This window comes from Ischnura elegans, chromosome 1 (assembly GCF_921293095.1).
Source record: "Ischnura elegans chromosome 1, ioIscEleg1.1, whole genome shotgun sequence".
Lineage (NCBI taxonomy): Eukaryota > Metazoa > Arthropoda > Insecta > Odonata > Coenagrionidae > Ischnura > Ischnura elegans.
This window is the reverse complement of record NC_060246.1, coordinates 95,516,674-95,537,594: the sequence shown is the minus strand read 5'-3', so window position 1 is coordinate 95,537,594 and position 20,921 is coordinate 95,516,674. Positions and strand designations below refer to the sequence as shown.

At 39.9% G+C, this 20,921-nt stretch overlaps 1 protein-coding gene across 1 annotated transcript in view; it reads right to left on the bottom strand.

Annotated features, from left to right (window-relative positions):
- LOC124166740 (cytochrome P450 315a1, mitochondrial) overlaps positions 1 to 20,231 on the bottom strand; it is a 39,894-nt gene extending 19,663 nt beyond the window's left edge. The window contains exon 1 of the mRNA XM_046544413.1: positions 19,702 to 20,231. Coding sequence (XP_046400369.1) covers positions 19,702 to 20,150 — 449 coding nt within the window. The 5' untranslated portion in view covers positions 20,151 to 20,231. The remainder of the gene's footprint in view (positions 1 to 19,701) is intronic.
- Positions 20,232 to 20,921: the final 690 nt, after the last annotated feature.

Below are 20,921 nucleotides of genomic sequence, written 5' to 3'. Positions count from 1 at the left end.
GCTTGAAGAGCAAAAATGAAATTTCTACCGTCTATCACGGAGATCCTTCTCCTCAACTAGCGCTCGGTATTCAAACTTTTTTTTCCAAATTATATCCATTGGATTAAATAGGTCCTCAAAATGGCTTGCCAAAGAGGCAAGGGAATCCTGCACATGAGCACACCTGACCAGAGCTGTCCTCAAACACCAACAGATTGCCTACGCCGGACCGCCGCGTTTCTGCTCAAAATAAGATCGTGAATGTCCCAAAATGTATTCAGCGTGTGAATACGTACTAAATATTATATCTTTATTTTACACTTTCGAATGGAAAAATAACTCAAAATCGACTGGCCTGTTACCTTGATGTAACACCTGCACCACCATCTTGAAATTATCAGGGTATGTTGAGAGGATCCTGGTTAACAATCATCTTTATCTCCAATTTAAAATAAAGGGTGGGGTAAATTAAGTATGGTTATGAGATGAAGGAAAGTATTGAAAAGGTTCAAATGAAAATTCCCTTTAAGTTTCAAGATAGTGGCTCAAGTGTCTTTTAAACAATTAATATCTACGGTAATATGGAAAAATAAAAAATTAAACAGAATGTTGATGGAAATGAGGAATTCTACATTTGTCCTATAAAATTAAGGCTCCTTCTTAGACGCTAACTCTCCGACGTCTATCGCTGTACTTCCACCAGAATTTGTGCTTTCTGTGTAAGAAATAATTAGGTGACAAGGAAAGAGCGAAATATCAGCATTTGGATGCGTAAGATTAATCATTATTCTTGATGTTTGTAAAGGATTTTCAATCAAATGACAAAGCATAGGCTTCAAATGAAAACGATTAGACCTCAGCCAAATGCTCTCGGCCGTGGTACCAGCTAGTAGTTCCATTTTTAGTCGTCAGTGACCAATGCGTGCCGTACACTGAATTCACAACAATCGAATCATGTCGCCATGCGTCGCGCGTTGGAGCAGTTGAAGCCAAGTTGAAGCTTCATCACGAGGGCACTTCCGTGCATTTAAATGGTAATATGAACAAAATTCGATTGAAATAATGGCGCATTTTTAGAAGAAAAACTGTCGCATAGGATTCAAGTAATTTATTTTTGAAGTCCAAATCTCACCCGAATTATACGAGCGGAGGAAAAAAATCTCGTCAAATGGAGCGTAATTCTGGAGGTCCATCTCATGATGGCCTGATGCGCAATTCCCTGGCTTCCCTTGTTTACGGGGTATAAGCATTCTATTGTTTACAGTTCATTGGTGCCATAGAGACCATCGTCGTGGACGCCGTCGAGCCACCGCGTGCCACCAAAATCACATCCGGACGCCTCTGCCATCAGATTGGAGAGCCGGAGCACATTTGTCTCCTCATGACAATAAACCTCGTGTGAAAGGCTTTAGGATGTAATGGGATAATGGGATGTCGCTAAAAGCCCCCCCAGTCGCCGGCTCAACATGTACTTGTCTGAAAGGGTCTGGCTAATTATAAGTACCGTTGAATTTGACGGCGCGGGCGGTCCAAACCCTGCCAGTAGCCTTATCTCTCGCGAGCGCCGAGTTTAAATATCTACCCGAAGGATGTGGGGATGCATTTATGAAGTTTTTAGTAGTGCCCGCCACGGTGTCAGAGTAGGCATCGTGTTGCCCCTATGGAATCCCCCGAACACTCGGGATTTGAAGCCTGATCCTTCGGGTTGGGACTCAAGTCAGTACTCAAGCCATCTCTCCTAACTGATCCCCTTCACACCATGGGTAGACACACTCCGGTAGAGAAAGCCTTAACAAATTACCACCCACGATGGGACGGTGAGGCAAAGTAAAATACAATTTTTTATTGACAAGCTGAAAAATTCGCATTCGCAAATCTACGATAAATGGTACTTGACCATTGATTTCCTCCTTTTCCGCTAACAATAGCCCCGTCGATTAATCGAAATGATTGTCGACGGTATTCAATATTGTCGAAGACAAGCAAATTTTCAAGTCCCGCTTTATTTCGATTGTCAAAGATCACTTGACTATTCAAGCCTGAAATGTTCCCCCAGCGAAAATATATTTACCTATATCTCAAATACGAAATTTTATTTCAGGGAAAATAATAAGGAATATACTTCATAGTTGAGTTATAAAAGATTTATAATGTGTCTGAAAGGGACTGCTCCTGAAAAATTCAAGATGAGAGAGTAAGTTACATAGCCGGAAGGGATATCCACAAGGTTGTGCCTATTGCCTACACAAGTTCACACGTTATATTAGCACCGCAGCCCATGGGCGCAGCTAGGAATTAAGGCTGGGGGTGGTTTAGGTTTAGTTAGGGTGCAACTAATACCGGGGTGTGTGGGGGTATGGAATACACACCAGGATACGCGGTAAGTGCGAGATTACTAAATTGCGGAATTTTAGGATAAATGGTTCAAAATGTTGAGTTTTCTGAGGGATATTTTATTAATCCTTACAATATTCTATTAGTAATATCAATCCAATTAAGTAAAATGGATTAAACTTAAAATTTCCCTGAACTCTGGGGGGGGGGGGGGTTATCCCCCCCATCGCTGCGCCTCTGCCGCAGCCCAATCTCTAACACGTAATACGTTACAAAAAAGACTTTCCATGATGCATGTGGTAAGATCTCAAAATACGCACTCGTATATTCCACACTTATTACTTAGGTAAGAAATTAAAATATTGCATAGAATTTTCAATTTAAAGATAGAGGAACAAGCAATCGTTGCCACTGCTTTTCGGGCGATCATATATTCCGTCGGATGGGACTTTTCACACGGTCGCGCCCATTACACGAGTTAACACGGTATCTCTGAACCGCCGCGCAATGTCTAACTAAGACATGAGCTTAGCGATGGAAGATAGCGATCATGATGGGTTTTCCCGAGACGTAACCTAGGAGGCACGGACTGCGGCACGGGCAGGTGCACCCTCCCTCTACAGAGGCTTTCACCGGGGCGACGGAATTCTCCGCTTGCAGACCGACCCTCCGCGCGCGCGCACACAAACAAAACAGTTTGCGACCTTGGCGGCGCGGGGGAGACGATTGGGTTACGGTAGCGGCTACGTGGTCAACATTTCGGCCGGCCACCGAAAGGTAGAGTTCGACGGACGGACGGACAGAAGCCAAAGACAGAGGAGATATATGGCACTCCGAAAGGAAATTGGTCATAAACACTCGGGAAGAAGGCTAGAAAAATCGATTCCAGACAAAAAAAGTGCAAGGACAAGCACGGTTGATGAGGAGAAGACTTTTCAAGAAGTTGAAGTGACTACCGTAAGGGCGGCGTCAAAGATGCAAAAGCGCGACAAATCATCTGAAGACGGAAGTGCATATACGCACTCGTCAATGATTTGCTCCTGGAAGCAGCGAAGGATGTTTTTTTTGAGTGCCGTTAGGTCCGTCTCGAGCGATTCACTCCTTTGTGCACCTCAGAGAAGTTTCTATTGTGTCCAAAGTTGCCTATTATCGAAGTTTTTCACGAGGCTATTTAAGGAGGGTAGCACGAGAAACGACGCATATTTCATTTACTTGAAAACTTCAAAATAGAATATAACTGTACTTCATGGACTGACGTTACGAAAAAAAGTGTTTTCGTGTTTCGCTTTATATTGGATATAGAGTTTGAAAATCTGAATTGTTACTCAGTATTTCATGGCATTACTTGTCTAAACACTGACAAAAAAAATTTACAAGTAGAAAAAGTACATTTGACAAAAATCCATTGAAAAACTACATGAAAATAATCGCGATAAAAATAAAATATAGAATCACCTTAAAACGTCTTGAGTAATTAGAAAATGATTTTTTGTTTAAAGTCAAATTACTTAGGTTACCCATTTAAACATAACGCGACGGTTGTCTCAAATACCTCGATATGTGAATGACTAATCTGATGTTGTTGTACCACATAAAAAAAACAACCAGATCCTTATTAAGCAACCAGAGTCTTAAGGTATTCATTTATCGTCAGGCATCATGAAACTTTGAAACACTGGTTGCTAAGAATTCATTTTTATGTTGAACAACAAAGGCAGTATTGTCAATTACAGCATGAATCGGTTTCATTGAGTCACGGTTAGTCAATAGGTTCTAATATTTGTCTTATATTCGTAAATTTGTATATTTTTTCCCTTAATTTGAATTGTAGTAATACGAACTTTTCGTCAACCCCCAACGTAATTCAGATTGCATCTTAAAAGGACGCATTACTAAAGGCCAACTAGTCGAGACAAAAAAATATTCGCGTAAACCTTAGTTCGTTGTATTCACATTTTCATAGTATGCAGAGAGGAGCTTTGTCAACATTTGCGTGAATATCAAATTTGAAAATTTTACGTCAATATTTGTGACAGGAAAATGCTATAAACGTCTACTCCATATGCTGCGAAGATATTAAGATGATATCGAACGTTTCAAACGAGTAATTGGTTTCAAAATGAGACAAAAATATCATCGGTCGTGAGGGGGAGATACTTCCTCTCCCATTCTGATCGATGGTGAATAAGCACTTCCGCCAATACTCTCTCTTCAATCTCGAAAAAACATCTACTTCTGCCAATACTTTCTCGGCAATCGCCACTTGACTTTCTATCTTTAAACTGCTATAAATAGAACATAAAAATTCGACATTTTCACAGTTTTATACGGCGGCCGTTTTATACGCAGTAGACCTGCACAAGACAACTGAAATAATATAATTTTTAGAAAAAAACAATGTAACTTGCATCATAGTATAGGAGCAGCTGAAGTTTATGCAACGCACCACATCACTAGCGGTGACAACATGCCGATACTTCAATTTCCAAAAGTGATTCCACTATCTATAATTTTCATTTGAGCAAACCGAGGCAAATAAGGTTTTATTTCACTTTACCTAAGGTTTATTTATGACAAAATAAAACTCAATTTCCATCCACGTGAGCTAAAGGAGCTATGGTGGTCATTATGTGAAGGCCAACAAAAGGTACAAATACTGGAAGTTTCAATGTAAAAACTGTTAAAATAATGTGCTGACTGTGTTGGAATGGGGAACATGCATGAAATTTGTTCATCATGCCACGAAGTTTCATTGAATAGACAATTTTCTCACGAGTCTAATTATATAATTCAAAACTCTCCTAAACTCCACAGACGTCATTAAATGCTAATTAAACGTTCTGGAATATCGCTTGAAGTCACGTGACCTGAAGCACCTTCTGACGCCATCGCACGGTACACCATTCACTTCGCTATGGGATTAGATCCTCGATTGAAAGAGATCGAAGTAAATAACCATCGTCGAGATTTGTAGTAGTTCTTCTAAGGACAGATTGACTTAGAGGAATTTAAGAAGGCACAATACGACAGTCCACCTGTGGTCGACTCCCTTATGACGGCTGATTTCCTGAAAAACGGTGATTGCAACTTCACTACCGCGATGCGTGGAGTAGAAGCAAGCAGGTAAATAATTATGCGATTAATTAAAGTTATATCACGAATGCTTTAAATATTTATTTACTGCCCAGCGAGATTCAATAGAACCATTTCACGCTGAAAGTCTATCTGATGTATTTATTTAGTAACCTACCATGAGAGCTAACTTAATTTTCTCCTATCGACTGGAGTTAAGAGCCGAATGATCGTTAAAAGAGAATAAAAAAGTAGTTGATAGATACAGACATAAGTTTCAAGTACTATCCACGCTGTATTTACTCGAGTTCCTTTTTTTTTAATCGAGACACTCGGCAAATACGAGTCGAAATTTTAGGATTTGCGTTGACATACAGCGAATGTTATGGTCATCACAATAGCAAATACATTTACCCTGCCAAAACCCTCATATTTCTCGTATATTCATTTTTTTTCGTTTGTGGTTTAATCGTTACATGCTGGTGAATCGTTATATGCTGGTGAATAGCCACCAACAGCTAAATTCCTTTAATTTTTATCCCGTAATGAGTAGGCTAATTGGTTCATTTCTAGGGTTGCTTAGAAAGTGAAATAAGTGATCCTTAATTTGGTGACCATCCTACATCCTAAATTTGGTGGCCAACCGAGAAAAAATGGTGATTCGATAAAACCCTACGGTAACCCTGATGCATGAGTGCACTTGCGTTGAAAAATATCCCGTTGACAATTTAGATAAAGAATTTAACTCCATTCTATAAATCATCAACCACTCTCTTCTCTTATTTTTGTCCTTTGGGACACAAGCAAAAACCTTCCCCGGCGAGGAAACAGAGTTACCTAAGCGAATGGGCACTTTATACGATTTGTATGGTTCTCACACGTTTTTGTCTTCAAGATCTTAATGCTGCTTGAAATACATTTATTGTATTAAACAAATGATATAAGTGTGAAACGTAGATCACAATCTGAAATCTACTTAATTTCATTTAATCTTTCCAAATCTCCCCAAACAATCTTCTTTCTTTGTTTCAACAACGCCTTGGCGACCCAAAATATTCAAAACCTGCAGTCTAACGCTGAAATAGCAATTATTTTCGCCTTATTTGCGTTGGAACCCATACATCGACCAATTTTCTATCCACTTCCTCGCACTATCGTCAGTGGATACCGTGCCGTGACGTCACGCGCCGGTTGCTCCGATGACGTCGTGATTTCAAGAAGCCGAAGAAGAGTAATTTTTAAAGACTCGTATCTCAGCTAAAAAACATTATTCATCCGCATTCCGCAAGCATATTCATTGAGCATGTTCCCAATTATCATATGTGTTTGTCAGTAAATAAAAAACATTAACAATAAATGCATCCGTCTATATCGTGTTGATTCTAAGAGTACAAATTACGGGTGCTCATGCATTTTAGAATAAGTGCAGGATGTAATAAAAAAATCTTTAAAATGCGAGAGCACTAACAAAAAATAAAATATCCGAAAAAAATGTATTAGCTGGGAGAAAAAAATCATCAATGCTCACGCACTCATCGAACAATAAAAATCTCTAAAAAATCATTCATAGTCATAAGCAGTCATAGTCAAGCAGTCATAAGTACTTGAAAGTTGAAACCGAGTCACAACAATATTTATTTCCACCCTTTTCGTCTCATCTGTCACCAAGTCCGCGGCGTAATTACCCATCTTTAAGGAAAGGAAGCCTCAAATATGAATGTAGAGAGAAATAAGAGAACCCGAAAGATATAAGTACGATTGGTGCGAGCGTGGACACGAGGTTCCTCACCTACACACTTTCCGTTGTGGCACCTTATTCTACTGATCGACTCTGGGTATTCTAGCCCCGTCGCAACCCTTCCGCATCGCTTCTCGGCGACGCACGCCTCTTCCAGCGAGGGCCAAAGCTCTTGCGCACCGTGTGCAATTCCTGATTAGTTTTTACCAGAAATTCGCCCGTTTCATTCAGCCGTCGAATGAAGCATGGATGCTCAAAGTCTTGTGGAAGTCTGCCGATAGGATAGCACCATTATGCAAAGTATATTGAGCGTAAAACTCACCCCAACTAAAAAGTCAGTGGTAGCTACTGGGGTATCACATTAAATCTGAACTTCAAACCCCATTGGATAGTTCAAAAATATGCTCAACCCCCGGCATACACTAAAGAAGACACAGCCCTAAAAGTTGCAGATCGAGTTTATTAAAAATAGGGTTGCATATTTTTGTGCATTTTCGTTAGCATTAAAAATCAGCCTTCGTAATAGGAATGACTTTGGTAGCTGATTTTGCAAGGAAAGCACAATGTCCACTAGCATATTTTATATTTATTAACCCCTATTCCTTCCTCCGCATTCTAATCCTTAGCCTAAAGCAAGCCTCGGTGGCGGCGGGGTAAAGTTCTCGCCTGCGAAACCGAAGGTCGCGGGTTCGAGTCCCGCCTGGATAGCTTTTACCTATCCAGGGCATGGTTGTGTGTGATAGTCATTGCTAAACGTTATTTCCCCCGATGTAAAAGGCCTTCTGTGAGCTGTTTTCGGGGTGATGAAAATAAAATAAAATAAATAAAAAATAATCATAACCAAGATTCTATCGACTTAGTCCGCTGACCTTCTTAGATTTCTCTCCTAATTTCCCATAATTCTAAGTCTGATTAAAACACGAACAGTTTTGAAATAGGAGCTTGCCCCGCCAATAGCGTGCTTATCTCTCAACTTCCCATCCCAACTTCTCCGCGGGCACGCACAGGTCAACTGGAACAGTGGACAACATCCTCGGGTGTCCCACCGGCCAGCCATTCGGCGTCTTTTACAGCTAAGCCTTTTCCGCATTCCTCACGCGAATGATTTGCGTCGTATTCTGTCGGGCACTGCCTTTTCTCCTCCCTTCGCTGCGGGACCTTATCTGCACAATCCAACGCCTTGCACCGCCGATTGATTTGTGGTCGTCACCATTCGCTTTCTAAATGCAGCGCTCAAATTGGCCTCAGGAAGTCTAGCATAGAATTCGTTTTCGTTGTCATTTATATTGTATGTCCCTCTATTCCGTGAAAACTGATTAATTTATGCTGGTCAATCACCCCTAACAATCTGCACTTCTTGAAGAAAAAATATAATACCGATTCTAAAATGGAATCGCAAATACGCGAGCACCAATAGTTTCCAGCATTTAAAAAGTACATTTTCAAAGCATTCCAAATCGAAACTCAAATTATTTCAGTACGCAATGGTTGTATCCGTGGAAGTAATACTATATAGGTTATAAAATGCTATGGAACAGCTAAAAAAATACCTTACGAAATTATTAAACAAATTTTGTAATCTCCCTAAGTGAATATCTCATTTCAATATTATTTTCTCAGCTTCAGAGCAAGTTTCTACACACGAATCCGTTTAAATACAAAATCAAGGAACATCAAAGAACCGCATCGCTCTAAATACCATAGTGAAATTAAATAAAATAACCAATTATATAATCACTTACTATGAATTAACTAACCAAAAAATGAATGGCGAAGGGAAACAGTAATTACATAGGAGTAGACCCTTAAAAATAGATTTCCTTCTTATTTCATAAACCAAGCTGGGCAATTGTAGATATCTATCAATCAAAATTTGCTCGTTGAAGTCACCGGGCTTCTCTTCCGGGTTGCCGGTCTTGTTTTTGTTAATATAGATGACGCCTCTCCAATCCTAGAGGCATATTCCCGCATTAGATCTGAAGACGCCTCAGGAATAGGAAGGAGAGGAATCGAAAGCATTAACAACGATAAACCCAGAAATGCGGAAGAAAAGGCGCAGCGGTATGGATATTTGATAACCATACAATACGAAAGCATATATCCCGGCCTACAGGCAATCCCACAATCATACGAAGTCCCAAGATTCCCAGCAACAAGGGGGTTGAAATTTAAATAATTTGATGAAACATGGAATCAAAACAATATGGAGGCGAAGGATCAGATGGGCCCAGTTACAACTTACGTAAAGGGAGTCGCATATTCCCTTTGTACGTTCTTTCTCATATTGAACTTTCCTAACATTTTAGTAGCATAGTAAATATCTGTATTTTAACCACTATACTACGTCTTGAGTTATGAAAATAATTTTTAAAATTATAAATCCTCGTTGGTGCTGAGTCTCACTAATAATCGATTATATAGAAACGCGACAGCAAAATTCAATGGATTATCTCTTGTGAAAATTTGCTTAAGAACCATATAAAATGTGCGACCAATAATGTACCTCAAAGTATATTTTTCGCATGCGTAAAAATAATTCAAAGTTTAAGGAATTATAAAAAAAGTGATACCCATATTTCTACTGATGCCAAGGAAATCCTCGCAAACAGAGGGTAATGTAATTGAAAAATTATGGAAAACTACAGAATAATCGAGCCAATTAATTTCCCACCATATAGGGTTATTAAGAGAGAGAACACAATAAAATTTCTGGAGACAAAAATCTACTAATAAATAGGTAGAGATCCTAACTTCTAGTTTTAACTAGGTAAAATCATTCTAATACCAGGATTGAACTAAAAGAAATCAACTTAGAAAGATTAAAAATAAAATACCACATCCTTAATATATTACCGAGAGATTTTAATAAGCTAAATTCGTCAAGAAATATCAACGTTTTAAAAAAAATTATAGACACAAAAACTAATTGTCCTTAAGAAAATGTTAAGAAACAGGAGAGAAAAATATGTATTGGACCTTGAAGACGACGTAAGCATTGCAACTACACGAGCAATTAAATAAATCGTAATACGTATTTTCCCGAGTAAAACTAGTATAATTAATGGAAAGTCACTGAATAAACATGAAACAGATATTGATAAAAGTTAACATAAGTAGTAGTTTCCATAAAATATGAAATCAAAATGAAAATTTTGACCAGAAGAAATTAAGGAATGTGATTGAAAAATTCAGCAATAAAATCAAGAACATAAATAGAAGACGTCATTAACGGACGATAGGGGAGGAAGAGATACCATAGAAAATACACGAATAAAATTGGGAGGAAGAAGTAAACTAGTGCTTTATCTTAGAGGTATGTTAAAAATAGTCTTATCAAAGGACTATGTGGTACTGATAGTAAACAAGTAGGTGAAATTATGTCTAGTTAAATGCCGCAGCAAAAAGAATTATCATCAATCCTCAGCTCCCTCGAGGCGGAACACAATAAACTACTAAGACAGTTGTAATTTCGGGAGTGATACAAACGCACCCGAGATTTTTCCGTGGAAAGGCATAAAAACCGGGGTAGAGCTAGCAGAACATTGGAAAATGCGTATGAAGAATCAGAATTGTATTATATTCCGGTAAATATACGCTCATTTGTTATTCGATGACTGGCTTCCGGAGGAAAAGTATCGAAACCATTTCCGTTCGTGGGCTCCATGGATATATTTGAAGACGTCGGTAAGGCTCACCGCTCTGAGTCCTTCGCTAAGGTCAGCTTCAATTGAAATGCATATCGCACGGACATCAAGAAGTAGCTGAGAAAAGCGCTAGCTCCCGTTAAGTTTTACAACACCTCTAACTGTAATTTATTATACGCATAGAAAACTTTGAATCTAAAGAAAAAAATTAAATTAAATAGCCTTAGCTATTTATCTGTTTACAATAGAGTGAATCACCTAACACGTTCTCATTTTAGGATTTATACCCAATGACACATTTCCGACACTTTTCTAATGCAAATAATAATAATACTTTACGTCATCACAGTGTTTTCTCGGCAGTCTCCAAACCAAAAAACACGATACGCTACGCTAAGGTTGTAAGCTCACGCTATGCTAAAAACAGAATTTAAAGTTAAACTATTGGTTCCTCCAGCTGAAGGTAAGAAGCAAATATTTTTGAATATGACGTGCCTTACGGATATCGTGGAATCAGACCACTTATTGCGAGGGCGAATGATAAGTGGAGGAAGTACAACATTTTTTCAGTCTCGATGAAAGATCAAATTGAGATCATAAACGATTTAAGTGAGTGTTGATTGAGATCCATTGCATTAACTAAAAATGTTTCCCTTTCTCAATAATTTTTCCAGACATAATCAACTAAATGGACAATGTATTGCCCTTAAGATACCTCAGGGTATAGAAACTACTATGAGAGCCTTAGATTTGTTCCAAGCGCATGCATTATTTTAACATAGCTCTTGTGAATTTACTGAAGATGGTAGCTATGCGTGGACTCCGGCTATAACTCGCTCGTGGCAAGAGCTAGGAGAGATGATAATTCCAGGTGAATGTGAATTAGAAAGGAAGAGTGCGAAAATTCCCCATGCCCATAGGGTGGTGGGCTCAGTGGAAGACATGAAATTCTCGAGAAATACTTATATTCCGGAAAATGAGATATTTTAAGGTTCATTCGATAACTTGAAATAGGAAGGAAACTCTAAGTATAAGGAGCTCCACTGCGACAATATGATTTAACATTTACCTCTAGCACGATTGAAAAAAGGTTGCCTTTTCATAGATGACAACTTTATGTGCATTCGAGCAAATTTATGGTACCAAGAATGTGGACGTATGCAATTCGCATATTTTCAAATGGACACTAACTAAACTGTTTTGAGTCTGCATCTCCCAAACAAATTTTGTACTTCAGCAGCTGCATTGGACTACGAATAACTCCGGCATTAGAATGGTGTGGTGATTTGAGTTTCAAATTTATCATGATCTTTGTGCCTTCTTTTACCAGTTGTTGGTACCTGCGCCAATTTTATTTTATTTGTAAACTGCATTTTTTCTACGCATAGACTTCGTAGGTTGTACAAACGCAAGTCTGACTCTATGCATGGAATTTTTTGTGAACAACCACAGTACAATAAAAACAATATAAGAATAGTATTTACTAGAATAAATACAAAAAAGGCCTTGGTTGACGGGAAACGCATCGAAAGTTAACTCGATTTAAAGTGCATATCGATGCCTAAGTTCTAACAACACGTATCTCGAAATTTGATTGGTTTGACACAGGTCTCTTAATAACTAATAAATAAATAGCAAAGTGTAATAACGTTGAAAAATAAAATTCAAGTAAAAAACAACTCTTTCTTGGCAAGTGTATGCTTCTTTTTCAGTTTTGTGACTTTTTGGTTTTTAATTATAGCGTACAATTAGGAAAAAATAATAGTTTTTTGCTCTTCTGAAAAGTTGCTATTTCTGAGATAAGTGTTGTTAGAACTCAGCCATCGATATACTTTCAGTCACAAAGGAATACTTTGAAACAAGAAATCAGTTTTGGAGCTTTTTTGACGTGCATATTTTTCAAATACTTTACCGCTCAAAGTGCTTCCAAGAGCCTGCTTAAGAATATGGGCAATATATCCCGCAATTAGATGAAAAATAGTTTTTAAAAAACACGTGGTCATCTCTCTGAAGCAGAATAGTATATTGATTCTCAAAAATATCAGCGGGCTACATGTGAACTCTAACTCAATGAAAAGTGCGTATACTATCGGTAACAAAGGAAATTTTTCAAATAAGATATCACTTCTAGAGCTGTTTCAAAGTGCATGTTTAGCATTCCAATAGGTTGTTTTAAATATGGGCAATTTCTTCCGCAATTTATTTAAAATTGTAAAAAAGAAACGGCTAGCAATCTCCCTGAAACTGAAGTGTAGAATGATTCTCCAAAAAATACTAGCATGCAACAGGTCGAGATTTTCGCGAAAGCGATGGCTAAGTTATAACAACACGTATCACTTATTCGGCCGGTTTGAAAGAGGTATCTTAAACAAAAAGTAATAACGTTAAAAAATAAATTACAAGCAGGAAACGACTTGTTGTTTGGAAATAAATGCTTCTTTTTCAGTTTTATGAACTTTTGGTTTTTAATTGCAGAGTACAAGTAAAAAAAATTAACTTTATTTTGCTCTCCTGAAAAGTTGCTATTTTTGAGATACGTGTTGTTAGCACTTAGCCATCGAAATGTGGAGGGAAGAAGTTCCCACTCAATTTAGCCCAAAATGTTCGAACTTCGAGCGTCTTTTCTTGGAGTTCCGCGGGTGAGGAATGTGCAACAGCCAGGCGATGAAGTGATATCAGGTCCCACGGATCGGCACGTGAGACATCCCGGATATATAAAGTCGGGGATGGCCGCGAGCACTCGGCTCTCCCCCGGCCGGCCACTGCCATGGCAACAGGGAACGAACGATCAACCGGAATGTTAAGTCGGTAGCTTTGCCGCAATCAGTCGCGGTACACAACACTGGCCGGTCCTGTCCGCTCTTCCTCCCTCCCCCTGTCATCCGAAAGAAGAAAGCTGAAGGAGGGGACTGAAGGGGTCTCCAATTCTCTATGCCGACTTCTTCTCTCCCAAACTTCACTCACCTATTCCGACCCACCCACGCAACCAAGCGACCAGCTAGAAGAGATCTCCCCTTTTTCTCTCCTTCAAGGTCTTCCGCTGGGTCGAAACCCTACCCCATCCCACCGTGGAAGAAAAACCTCGACTCCGAATGTCCGAGGCACAAACGAATGAATACTGTTGGCCCACCCCACTTGTGCTCCTGCTGCTACCCACTTTTCCACTCCAATAGAGAAGAGGAGTGGGCAAGGAAGCATTGCCCCTCAACTAAAGCCGGGGACCTCTTTTCAACGGAAGCAGCAATAGATTCGGAGAAGGGTCGAAAATCCATCTTACGCAAACAATTCAAACGAAAATTTACGAGGGCCCGCAGAGAAGGAATTCCCCAAGCGGGGAGAGATATCGGGAAAATATTTCACACACTCTGTTGTCCATCTAGCGAGAGACTGAGCATTTTTAGCTAAGTAAAAAAAATCGCTGTCGCTTACCCTCGCGAAGACACTTCAGTTTCGCGGAATATATTTTTTTATCTTTTTTTCTGAATGATGATTTTGTTGAAATTCTGCTAGCATGGTTAAGTCATCTCCATCATCGAGTACTACGGCAATTTAACGTTCAAGATATTTAGAATGCCTCGTTGTTCTACGGAGAGGCGATAGAAGGAATAAGTGGAAATGAAAACAATGTCGAAGAGCTCCACGTATTTTCAAAATGTCTAGTTCAGCATACATGACCATTCAAATAACGGAATCCGTTAGACAAAATTACGTCAATGGCATAAGAAGACAAGAATTTTTAGTGGCTATGTTTCATCTTGAAACGCGCATTGAACGGTCGCAGTGAAAGCACAAAATGTATTGGTTTCTTTTCGACGGAAATAAGCCCAGGTTTGATAGGTTATAAAGTGCTATAATTATTCATAAACAAATACTATTATTCTCCATTAATCAAGAGTATTTTTTGACGTGGATAGGTGATATACTTTCGAATAAATCGAAATAAATATCTTTTTCACAAGATCTGAGGTATCTAGTAGCTACTGTATGTTTATGTAGAGCAAGTAAACGGTACTTATGATCCATTACTAATATTTAGCTGGCTATCGAACAAGTTTTTGAAACGAAAATACTTTATTCCTAAATACTCCTTCCGAGAGGAGGCATTTCACCTAAAATAAAATGTTCTGCGAAGCTCTCTTCACCGGCGGTTCCCACACTCCACGTCGGACAAGCACTCCCGTTATTTCATTCAAAAAAGTAGTAAGGGGAGAGCCGTCGTATTATTCCACTTCATCCCGTTTCATCTGGGAGGACATTAAACCTTCCAGAATGAGTCACTTATTATTATGAGATGCTGCCGAGATACACCATATAATGAAGACCTACTTCACGTAATAATGTATTCCTCCCAAGACATTTTTCGAATGTATGCTGGAATAACGTTACGTATCCTCGAGGTTGCTGAACCGTGGAAAGAGAACTCTCGGAGCATTACCAGACCGGCAAATGAGCGGCTACTCGGCTGAGTTCTAGAATTAACCCAAATCATTAAGGTGGTCCAAGTGTACAATAGTTTATTGATTGCCAGCAAGAAGTAAATATTTCAAAAAATCTTGACAATTCAGCAATTACCCAAAGAAATTAACGCAGGAATAAACGAAGAAAATTAAAAGACGAAATTACTAATGAAAATCCATTATTCTTAAACAAAAAACAAGGTTTCTTTTAAAGTCGGCATCTTTTAAAGTCGTGTGGCCATGAATTTAATCCCAATTGGGCATCCATATTTCTACTTCCCTGAAAAGGGCTTGAAGTGCCCCACGTTATTTGCAAGAGAAATAAAAAAGTACTGCATTCTCTTCGAATTAGATTCATAACGGTGAAATTTCACAGCGAGTTCTTCGACTATTCCAATCATATTCCCGCCATTAATAAACAAATGCGCTAAATCATTGAGCTGGATGACATTGAAATAACGAGTGGCCTCCTTAGTGCCGTTGCGGCATTCAAGTCCTTGGCCATGACCTTGCTCTCGTGAATGTATTACGTGTTCTCACGGGGACAAATACGTCCACGCTCATGTTTTTCCTCGTTTGAAAGTTGGCGAAAATTCTTTCAAACAACCTCCTCAATTTTTAAACGCCGTTTTCCGCCGCGCGGCAAAGCACAGACGCGATGACCTCCGCAACCCAAGGCGGAAATTACGCACGCATCGAAAACATCGCGAACCTAAGAAACCAGAATTGCAGGAAATCCATAAATAGTATTTTCATAAAGTAAGTTTGACATTTAATATGAAATTTGGCAAATTATAATGAAATAACTGACAATAAATGAGCGAAATATATTCCGTTACGGGAACAGCCCCATATCGGTGGGTGGCCCAGGTTCCGACCTAATTACCGCGATTATGTAAACATTCGCAGCCAGCAGGGTAGACAAGTTGCGCAGATGGATTCCTTGGCAAATGCCGTGGCAGAGACCTCGTAGAATCAACGTACACTGGGTTTTACATTCATGCCGCGTACACCAAACACGATCGAGACAAAAGAACACGGTTCCACGATTACAGGAATGAATCGAGTCACAACATCCCGCCGCTCAAATCAGTGACATGATGTAGTCAAGTGGTCATCATGAATTTTGACAGCATAATATAACATGCCATCTCCACTAACACCGGTAGCTTTTAGGATCTTCTCATCTTTTTCTTTGCGGGATATTAGTCACTTAACAGTAACATTCCAAAACGAGAATAACAACCATGCATTTTAAAATTCAATCGAAGGAAACGTAATTATGAGCTACGTAAAATCCCATGATTTGCAGGAAGTAACATGGCTTCCATGAAAATAAAATTCTAATGCGTGGACGTTTATTCCATTATTTGGGACGCATCGCAAACGAAATCGCATCCTTATTAATAATTCTTCGGCTTGAGTTTTCAAAATTCGAATAGTTTCACCTGGTGGAGGCAATTATGGTCCTAAATAAAAACCTTAACAGCGTTCTTTAAAGTGGAGAGAAGACAATATTAATTAGTGCGGCCAGCCCAGTATTCGGTAGAGTACAGGCTATGCACGCTAATGAGACGAACCGAGGAATGTATCTCGAGAAGCTGCTGAAGTATTACTATACAATGTTAAATTTATAATTTTACCTAAACTTTTGTGGGACATCTTTATCTCTCTTAAACCCTTCCCCTAGTATCGCTCCAACTTCGCAAAAATTAGTTCGCCACCGTGAAAGTCTCCTAACATCAAACGTTGAATCAAGAGTATGATAGTCAATGAATGTTAGCATAACCTCCGATGATGCCTGTATATCTTAGTCACTACAGTTATACAGTCGATAATTCTGAAAAACGAGGAGGATAAAGAGACACCAGTCAGTAATATGGCCATTATTTCCACTCTGATGAAACAAGAGAAAAGATCCTCTACTATCATTATCAATAATCACTCTTCCGCAAGCAAAACATTTCCAAATATCACACCCATTACTGATTGAGATTGGACATTTTATGAGGAAAATTAACAATTATCATGATTCGAGAATAACTTCATGGAACTCAAGAGTTTTGATAGGTGGGGGCAACTAATTCGCGATTGGCCAATGGTATTAGGGCCTGTTATTTTAGTCCTAAAGGGTAACAGAGGGTTCTTCTGATAACCTATGGGTTGACATTCTCCCGAGTAACAAATTTTTATTTGAGGGGGTTAAACTAGGAAATTTTCACCCTAGATTTTAAAGGAGATCAACTCATATAAAGTGCGAATTTTGGTATTGATTATGAGAATTCCAGTAGGTTATTACATCAAGCAGTGATATTAATAAAATTCACATTATGTTCACAGATGCCTTTGTTTCTGCTGTACGCCCGGTCATGATTTTGAAACTTTATTGAGTCACCATCTTCAGACTACAGATGTAAATTGAAAGACTGTGAATCGCTTATTCGTCATCATGATATTGGATTGATATTAATTCTCATTTCAAGCTCACAGGACAACAAAGAATGGATTCTCATGACTTATTATTAAAAAATATCCGAAAACAAGGACGAGATGAACTATCAGTATGGAATCTTTGCTCCATTGAAGTCGCAATTGCATCTACCAAGCATTACCGCCAAAGAGATTAATTTTTCTCTACTGTAAATACGAAGTATTGAAGTTATGAGAAAATGGGGAAAAACCTATTCTGAAGGGATAAGGCAATGCAATTATTTCAAAAGCTATCATTGGCATCAAGAAAGTCAGAATTAAATAAGCACATCATGATGCTGTAAATGCCTCTAAGTTAAATCGTGCTCAATCCATTTTCATATGCTCATCATGTGAAAAGGAATGCCGATCTTGTTATTTATGTTACAACATGGAATTTCACACATTAGAATCCCATTTAATGTATTAAACTTCCACTCATAGACATCGAACTTAAAATCGAGCCGTGCCCATCAATCTAGAGGAATTCTTCGGATTAAAACAAAAAATGTAGTCACCATAAGAGGACTGCAATCTCTTCACTTGCGGCAATGAGAAAGGAATCATACCCCCAAATACAGAGCAAGTAAAAGGGATTACTTTCTTTCGTGAAAGTTAGCCACTTTCACTAATATCTCCTCCCACAAATCCCGATTCCCTATCAACCCCCATCCAAGAAATCGCTGCCGAAGGGGTGCATTCACGATTAAAAGGAAGGAGTCACGTTTTCTCGAGATACGCGATGCATGCATTCGCGCGCGCGCTCTCTCGGGGATGCACGTGGCGTAAATAATTCATCGCGCAGACGAAATAACTTGCGCAAATGAATTCATGCTAGGGTGCGTCCGGAAAGCGGCACCCTGTGCAAATACGATGAATTCGTTCGACTTCTCACGACCGAGTCGACGAAAGGATATGCATGGTGCCAAGTGGATAATGATATAAATAGAATAATAATCAAATTCAGAGTAATGGGCTATTTTAATGGAAAATTTGGTAACAAGAGTTAAGACGCTCAAGTTTTGCGTCGACAAGTAAACTTAGCAAGACGCAAACATTCTCCAGCGAGAATTCAGAAAATTATTACTTCATATGTAATGATGTCTAACTCCTCCTGGGGTAGGGTGGTTGAAATATATGAAATTCTTTAGAGAGCCCCGTACTAGATTTAAATTCCACTCTCATTATCTTGAATCCGGATTCCAAGATGCAAGTCACGCAAAAATGAGGTTATTTCGGGACTGTCCTTAACACACACATAGATCTTTGTTTTCCAAATTCACTAGGTTTCCACACATGAGCTAAGGAAACCCCCATAACATTCACAATTTTGAGTCAAAATAGCCTTTGTTTACGGAAGATCCGGCCACCGACCAGAAAGAAAGACGTTCTAAGCTATTCGCAATAATGACGCCAAAAGCACGTGAAGCTTCCACTAGTTTTCTAACATCGACCCAGATACAAATGATTGTATTACGGCCATTAGGTCATTACAGAAAGAGACAAACTCATGTATAGAATTTCCGGAAGTTATAGTTTACCCGGATGTCGCGAATAAATTTTTTTTTAACATCAGAGTATGCACAATTTAATACGCACGTTGATTTTCGCTGTTACAGATTTTATTATGAACAGTTTTTCATTTCCAGAGAATAGATTAAACAGGGAAAATACAGTGAAATGATAATAATAATAATAGGGAAGTTGGGCTATGGCATTTTCATTCGCGAATTATATTTTTCGCTTAGAAATTATTACTCCCTTATTACATCGAATTTGTTCCGTTCCGTTAAATTCAACCACCGGTTTTACACCAACAGAAAACATGAGAACAAGGATTGAAAATATTTGGGAGGTGATACAATAGAAAAAATAGGAACATGCTTATAACTAGCAATTCACCGAATGCGATATTAGATAACCCCACGCAAAGCCGCAAAACCCGAGACACTGATCACTCATTATGCAATTTTTTTAGGAATCAAAGGAATTCCCACACGGCACTCACATGAAAAACAGCCCCCTTTTGCAACCGTACAGTTCGTTGTAGAGCACCCACGGTTCCGGGAGCAGATGCCTGGGGGCGCGGCCCTCGTGTCTGAACACCTTCTGCACCTCGTGGGCGTCGGCCACGAAGACCGCCTCAGCCGGGCCGATGGCTTCCTTGTAGACGCCCCCCAGGGCCTTGTGCCTCGCGTCCACGTACTCGTGCAGCTTGGGATATCCCCCGGCCGCCAGCAGGCTGAACGTCGTGCCCACGACGGGCAGTCCCCTGGGCGACGGGACCTCCTCGAAGGGCTGGAGGACGACGTCCCGGCGGCGATCCACGGGGAAGGCGGCGGTGGCGGTCGCGGCAGCCGCCGAGCTCCTCCGCCGCGCGGACAACTTGGTTGCGGGGTAGCGAGCTAACGAGACCCGTGGCCCGCAGCCGAACGTCCTGAACCTCGCGAGCCACATGCTACACTGCCGATACGCGACGGCTGCTTCGTGCTGTGTGGTGTGAGTCGAGGAGACTGACGCACGCCTGTTTCATCCACCCTCGCGCAACCGCTACGCCCCTGGCGGTGGCACCGGGCGACACCTAACGGATCTTCCGCCGACCTCTTCTCCTCCTCCTCTCCCTCCCACTCTCTTTCTTCTCCCTTCCCCCTTCTTCATTCGCCTCTCCTTTTCTCTCTCTCTCTCTCCTCAGCCTTTCTTCTCTTAGGAGTTCATCCCGGGAGACCTCGAACTTGGAGGAATCACGACAATGTCGAGGTTATGACGTCACGCCCTAGCCACATCCCAATGTTTGTGTGTTGGAAATTCTTTGGCGGAACAGTAGTGTCAACATTTCCCAGGTGGGATTTTACGATTCCTTCTCGGGTAATCTTCGTTTTTACTACGTTTAGCCTTCTCACAAAGGTTCGTGGAAGACCCACGCGCATTGCTTTACGTTGCTGGGATCATTGAGGAGGATATTATGAATGGGAGTGGAGTGCGAATATAAGTATGCTCAAAGGAGAAGATTTGACCAGCACTTAGATTCCATTAAAGGAAGAAATCTTTTCAGATAAAACGTCCATGACTTTTAGGCAGAACAGTCGGAAAAATTTAGTTATGTGTTCCACAGAAAGAGCTAAATTCTAAAAATATACCTTCTCTCCCACACCCAAAAAAACACCGTCTCAATTTGTCGCAAGATTTCGCAAAATACGCGCAAGCGAATGAGCTTGAGCGAGAAAAATA